Here is a 7,519-nt window from a genome sequence, read left to right as displayed (position 1 = left end):
ATCCTATAAGGTTTGGCGTTTCATTTTTATGCTTAATCATTCTATTCTGAATAAATATCCGATTTCACAGGAAAACTTTCTTGTCTCCATTTTCTTTATTTTATCATTTAAAGTGTGTTTGTAATTGCCGTGTATGGATGGCCTGATGCTGTGTGTCGTCCAAAGAACTCAATTCAAATACAGAGATGGTCATAATTTCAAATAAGCTACCGAAATAAAATGGGTATGTTCCAGGGATAGGACAAGAATAGTTTGCAAGATATCATACATTTAAATGTATGGAGCGAATTTTTGTACTGATTTACATTCTTGAAGTGCGTACTACAACCTTTCCTGTAAGAGATACATTTCAATATTTATCTGGTCTTGTACTATATGACAACTCTCCCATTTGGTCAACATATTACACTCTTCAATCATGGCAAAAGGCACATTAAATATTACAGAAGTTGTAGTTCCAGCTATTGTGATGTCCAGGACAGTGCCATCTAGTGGTGAACAGTAATCATAGTCAGTTTGTTCAGTCACATTTCCTGGAACATAGACATGGAAAAGTACTGTGTATCAATTGAATGTTACTCTATTTCACATTCAAACATCGTGAACCTGTTTTAAATGAGAATAGCTACAGCTGTTGGGCTATCTTGTACACGACACGGGAGAACTCACAGTGGTGACGGTATGCATGGTGTTGAGAGACACATTATTATGAAATAATGTAAGAAATATCTGAATATATTCATGATCAAAGGTCAAGAATAAGAATCACTTCATTACCTATAATCATATGTACTATTATTACTTCATATAAATGTAAAAAGATGATTGATTTAAGACTTACCTATTGGGTTTGGACGCGATGGTTGTTAATTGATCAAGTGGTGTTTTGAAGTTGCAATTTGCTTGTAGCAACGGTTTTCACAAAATGGTATCCAATCGTATGTCCAAAGCCGGGCCAAGTACAGAAATGCTCCAAGTTTTCATTTTTCTGCGATAACACAGTACATGTAGTGCTCTCCTCAGGAATGACCTACCGGCCCAACCCCACGTGTTTTCCACAACATCCCCCCCCCCCCAAACACATTCCCACTCAACAATATCCCCTACCAAATTAGGTCAGCGTTTCGGGGAAACTGAAACCAGCGTATACACCACGAATAATTGTACTTTGGTTTTATGGACACATACACGTCGTGAATGGGATAAGATGAAAGGCAGAAAACAACGCGAGACATTTTTAAAACATCGCGAGACATTGTTAAAACATCGCGAGACATATAATTAAAATATCGTCAGACATGTTTATCAAGTACAACATTGTAATTCCGAACTGGTTGGATAAAGTTAATATAAAAATGACAGTTACATAAACGAAATGTTTATAACTTAAAGTTATATATTAACTGGCGTACGTGCAGAATAATAATATTAGTTATGCAAATATTGGGCCATGCTGTTGCACAACACAATGCAATTGCTTCATGAAGAATTAGTAATGCTGCAATATTTCGACGTAATATATCATTTAAGCTTAAAAGCTTATTGAAATCATGCTGACTAAAAATTGTTATTAAAAAAATCGTCCTGAGGCTGATTTGCACTGCATTATGTTATGTTAATTGAATCAACGTTTGAGCCAATAAGTCCAGGTGAAATAAATGAAGTTATTATTCACTGTCTGATAATGACAATATAAAGTTCATGTTTAAGAACTAGATTAGTGCTCCTGTTTATAAAGGCAAGGACATTTCTGTTCATCATATCATAATAACCAAACCGAACTGTACTGTAGAGTACTGAATAAATCAAACCCATCCATTTGATGTTGTCCCTGACGGCGATCGGTATATTGACACGTCAACTACCTAGTACACGTACACAGTACTTCTTTATTGACCCTGAACATATATATCGACAATAACCTCCAGTCATTCCCGATGACGTCACTTCCCTTGGTTACTTCAAATAGACATTTGTATGCACTTCCAAATTACGCATTTTAGCAAAACAATCTGCAATTAAGAAAATAGATTTCTTCAAACTATACAGCTACTATTACCAAAACCCTCACACAGTACGTATTAGTAAAAAATGTGGTAGAATCCTTTTTTCCGAGCTTATCAATATTGAACAGTTGGGTTATCCCATTCAAATATACATGCATTTAATTACATGTTCGTATTTGATGTAATAGTATACAGTCTGTATTAAATAATGTATTGAAGAAATGAAAAACAATATTTTGAAATCCTCGAGAACATTTAAGGAAAACATTATCAAGTGTGTGTATCTGAGTGAGAGGTTTGAAACTTCGTTTACAAATTCTATTGCATGTACCGTGATTAGTTATTTCATTTGATATGTATAGATATACTAATGACAAGATTTCTCCCAACCTCAGTGTATGTTGCAAAGGTTTTTAACGTTTCTGGAATAACATCGTCCAAATTTAGAATACGTACACATTGAGTACTAAGCACTTTTCAGCAAATTAGAATTACTGACACGAAGTAAGCTTGCTTTCATTATGCATATATTAAAAATACCATCAACAATTGCACTATTAAAATGGATTTTGATTAAATTCATTGTGCAATACTTAGAGATACTAGACGTTCATTGATTTCCAATTAGGTCTTTTATCTAACAACATGTCTGGTAACATGTATAAATTGGTGCAAGATACGACAACATTCATAACGGAACAAAAAAGGTCACGTTTTGTACACCACATTGTTCTAAATAAAAAAAAACATTAAAAATTTATGAGCAAACAAAATTCTGCCTTGACGTGTTTGCAGTAAAGTTGAACTTACTGGCATATATATGGCAACCTTCATCGTATGGGTAGGATACCTAATATGGCGTCTGTAAATGCGAAGTGGCTGTAAGAAACATATTTCAAACAATGATGCACGCATAATCAAATGTATACACTCTGTCATATCGGTAAAAAATCATTGTACTATTATTGAACGAAGTAAGTTACGAATCTCATTGATAATTGCCATCTGCTAAAATCAAGATTGTGATTAATTCATTTTAGAACACTCTAAACGTACAGGGCAAACTTATGTCAACTGAAAAATAAATTATATATTGTGTGATATGGTGTGATATGATGGGATCCGATATATGATGTGATATGATATGAGAGATTTTCCAACTTGAGACAATACGAGATACGTTGTCATGTGATATGAAACAACATAATACTATATGATATGACAAAACAAATAGATATGGTGTATTATGACAGGATATGCCATGATTGTACATGTGATATAATTTCGGTAAATATGAATTGTAACACATTACCAGGAATATGGTTCATCATTTCATCCTCTGAATCTGAAAGTATAGGTGTTTCTTGAACTGTCATCATATGCGAATAGTCAACTGCGCATGGGCTGTCTTTCCTAGTAAGTAACCGACTCGTTGCATCCTCCTGTTCATGTGGTTCTATATCCATGTCAACATCATCACTTGTAGCAATTGCATGGTATCGTGTATCTTGTCCAGACATTTTCCTCTGTTTATTTATCAGATTTGGCTGTATATTGTCATATTGGTCTGAGGTTGTTATTGTTGGTATAGTGTCTCTAGTTGGACTAATCACTCTACATAGTGTCTCACTTGGTGAACACACGTTATTCACATGACTGAAAAGACAACGATACATTTATATAGCGCTGTTGCTTTGTACTTGATAGCCCGAAAGATCCAGTCCTTGTTTCTGCTTGTGTAGTATGCCTATGGGTAACGAGTGGCTACATAAGTGGAACAAAGACGGGATCTTTCAGATTTAGAAAATGTGCTCAGAATATGATCAAAGTTATGGCTCACTGCAGATGGAAACTGGAGCAATTCGGTTCCAAAAATGAATTAATATTATGTATGTATGTATGTATGTATGTATGTATGTATGTATGTATGTATGTATGTATGTATGTATGTATGTATGTATGTATGTATGCATGCATGCATGCATGCCTGCCTGCCTGCCTGCCTGTCTGTCTGTCTGTCTGTCTGTCTGTCTGTCTGTATGTATGTATGTATGTATGTATGTGTGTGTGTGTGTGCGTGCGTACGTACGTATGTTTCCAACTTTATCGTATATGTGTGTGTAATATATTGAAAATTTAACTTACATTTCAGCCATTTCATAATATTCCGAGCCATCGTGTGCAGTGTTTTCAATCGGATTTACATATACATGAGTTGTGACGTCAGACCAAACACCAATATCAGTCTCCCTAACCTCGTCATGCACATGGTCTGTTCACAAGACAAAGATTGATATTAGATCAAACTGGGAACACCATTCATCGCTTTTGTGACTTACAGACTTGCAGATTATATGTTAAAGTCAAGAAGGTATCGCAGCAGTATATTACAAAAGAATGCACTCATTCACTCACATATAGATATCATATATATATATATATATATATATATATATATATATATATATATATATATATATATATATATATAATATACGTACACGCATATATATACCTATTATATGCTTATATATTGTTTATGTATATTCACACGAATATAATTATATATGTATGTACGCATTCATGGAGTTCGAAATTATGGTTTCGTGTATATATAGATGATATATAACTCGTTCAACGAGAAGCATTCTTACCAACTTGGGTACCACCACCACCACCACCACCACCACCACCATCACCACCTCCACCGCCATTCTTCGTACCCACGACAAACGTCACCGTAGTAGTTTCCGGTAAATAACTGTGAGACGGTTCGTATTGGTTGGATGGTTTCAGTCCAAGCTTTTCTAGTAACAAACTAACTTCTTTATCTTTCTGTTGTGAATGTAACATATTCAAAAGAACAGTAATTTAGCTTGTATCTTTAGTTCGATTTGCTAAATGGTTTCATTAATCTTAGATCGATATTGCAACCTTTCTCAATGAACTGTTATAATCATGGGATCTGTTATATAGTAAGAATGTAATTTTACCGTTACGACTACTCAGAAATACTGCAATCTTTATCACTGCGATTGTTCTCCATCAAAATGGAAGTAATATGTCGACCACGGCGGTCTGAGGTAATGACGACGTTATATTGTATAGCCAACATAGACTGATACAAGAGGGATGTCTGACTTCCATTCACCAAGCTGCTAACAAGTCGAACGATGAAAAGTAAAAGCCCTGTGACAATTGTTTAATGATTAGCAATTCTGTGATCATACTCCTCAGTGACTGCATCTATTGTAAGAAGGGTTGTCAATCAAAGATAAGGCAGGCAGCTGCAGCCCAAGCGTTTATGCAACGAGCGAGTAGTTCATACGGTATAGCGCCACCTTGTGATAAAGTTTTAACGTACAAATACATTTGTTTATACAGTATTTATGATACATTGATTGGCCAACTCGCGGTCCAGGTTCTAGCAATGCAGATACACAATACAGGCCTACAACAGATTTATGTAATTTCATCAAGGTCAAATACGACGTTGAACAACAACAAGACAATGTTGCTTTACGTGGAACAGTCTGTTCTATATTGTCGATTTTTGGATTTCTTTAATTTATAACTGGTAACAGAATTGTAGGATTAAGGGCACCCATTACATCGAATGCACGTCAATGGAAAACACACGTTTTCACTACCATCATTGATAATGGGCAACTCTTATCACAATGCAAGCCAGTGAAGGTATGATCGTAGAATTTGCACGTTCAGTTCATGAATCCTGTGTACGCACACATCTTCAACTTTGTTACTTCATCGGTAGGGACTTACCTCGGCTAGTGATTTCCTGAGTTTGACGTTCTCAACACGCAAGTAACGTAGTTTTGCCGACGAATCATTGCCTTGCGACTGTATTTTAAAACTTCCTCTAGTTGACGTACATCGGAATTTCCTGTCTTCACCCCGTGGGTCTCGTCTGAGCTCTAGCAACTATTAGAAAAGTGACACAGATTAAAATACAAAATATTCACCTATATAGAGAAGTAATGTCACTTTATTCAGCTTTCAAAATACACAGCCTATGTAAGTCCATGTCGCTTATTCGCTAAGAATACCTACATTGTAAAATTGGTCTCCCCTTATACCTCCTTGTACTGATGAACATGATGTAACTTTTAAACATCTTAAATTAAAAAAAAACACCACACATGGATAGATAGATACTGGTGTGGCAAGCAAGCTATTAGTAAACTAAGATAGACCATAGATCCTCCACCAACGTTGGATGGCCATGGATAGACGCAAACAAAAAACCTTTTGTTGTTCAACGTCACATCGTTGTACATTACACATGCGAGTGGTAATAGCAATGGTTTGGTTAATATGTATATCACCCTGTATAGTACACCAGTGTGCGAAATATAGTCTGTATGATACGACATGTACGTGCCACACCTATCAGTCCGCATCCACTGATGAACTACACAACGTGTTTTACAGTCTATATATTTGCGAAATGATTAAGGGAAAATCACTGTCGGTATATATATAACCCACGGACTCTTCGTATATATGATTTAATAATGATTATAACGACATTCATGTGACATGTAGCTTTGTTTTATGTGATGGATTACTGGGTAAAAACGACAGTCTGAAAACCAATTTTGATAAGGCTTATGTCTCACACTGTTAACAGCTCGTACAGAAGTTTGAAAAAGGTCAAAAGAAACAGCGCCATCTATGAACTAGTGTGTAGTAATTCACCTCTCACTCTAAATGTCACAAGATCGATATAAACGTCCCGCGCCAATGCACATCAACATGCAGCATGGCGTCGACTCCCTACTGGCTACATGTCTACGAATAGAACCAATCAATTGCCGACAAATCAAACTCCTTCGTTCTCTTCTGAAAACCAATATATGCAAATTTCTAGACTAAAATCAGTGCTCTTGGGGCTTTACACTGAGGGAAAGGAGCAATATCCAAGACTTTATTTTCTCGGAAATGTCTCAATATATATAACTCTCACGATTCCTGAAATTGAAAGTTATCGATTGCCAAAGAAACAAGACAACAGGGTGAATATTTAGTTCAGCGTAGCTCCATTATCTAACTTATGCTTTGGAGCCTCCTCACCTTCCACATTCCTACCTTTCTGACATGTCGTTTATTTTCGTCGAATCAATACTCCCTCACTCCACATTCGATACACTTTGTTACTATTAAAGGTAAGTGCTCAATTATTGCCAATATCAAACACAGCGTGAATGAAAAGTGGTTTTTACATTCCACTAGTTAACACTCGTTTGGCTAAATTTGAGTACAACTTTTTTTTCAAATAAAATCTAAATTGTACCAAATTGCACGTTTCTCATCACCAATCACTTTTACTTCAAAGTCGCGTCTAGAATGGGCAATGAGTTTCTGCATTCTCGCTACTTTAAACACAGTGTCCCGCAATGTCGTAAATCGTTCTTAGATCTTAGCTTGGTCTGACCAATCATTGCTGTCACTCTCGGTCTATGGCTGGTGGTATTTAAAAATGTGCTACATAA

The 7,519-nt window shown here is 35.9% G+C and overlaps 1 protein-coding gene across 1 annotated transcript in view; it reads right to left on the bottom strand.

The window, feature by feature from the left end:
• Window positions 1-321: 321 nt before the first annotated feature.
• The window catches only part of LOC144434252 (gamma-aminobutyric acid type B receptor subunit 2-like), a 47,226-nt gene continuing 40,028 nt past the window's right edge, over window positions 322-7,519 (bottom strand). Inside the window, exons 17-21 of the mRNA XM_078122706.1 lie at window positions 5,790-5,948; window positions 4,715-4,841; window positions 4,152-4,278; window positions 3,319-3,662; window positions 322-533 (exon numbers count right to left, since the gene is read on the bottom strand). Coding sequence (XP_077978832.1) covers window positions 322-533; window positions 3,319-3,662; window positions 4,152-4,278; window positions 4,715-4,841; window positions 5,790-5,948 — 969 coding nt within the window. The remainder of the gene's footprint in view (window positions 534-3,318; window positions 3,663-4,151; window positions 4,279-4,714; window positions 4,842-5,789; window positions 5,949-7,519) is intronic.

Source organism: Glandiceps talaboti, chromosome 4 (genome assembly GCF_964340395.1).
Source record: "Glandiceps talaboti chromosome 4, keGlaTala1.1, whole genome shotgun sequence".
Taxonomy (NCBI): Eukaryota; Metazoa; Hemichordata; class Enteropneusta; family Spengelidae; genus Glandiceps; species Glandiceps talaboti.
This window is presented reverse-complemented; position numbering and strand designations above follow the sequence as displayed.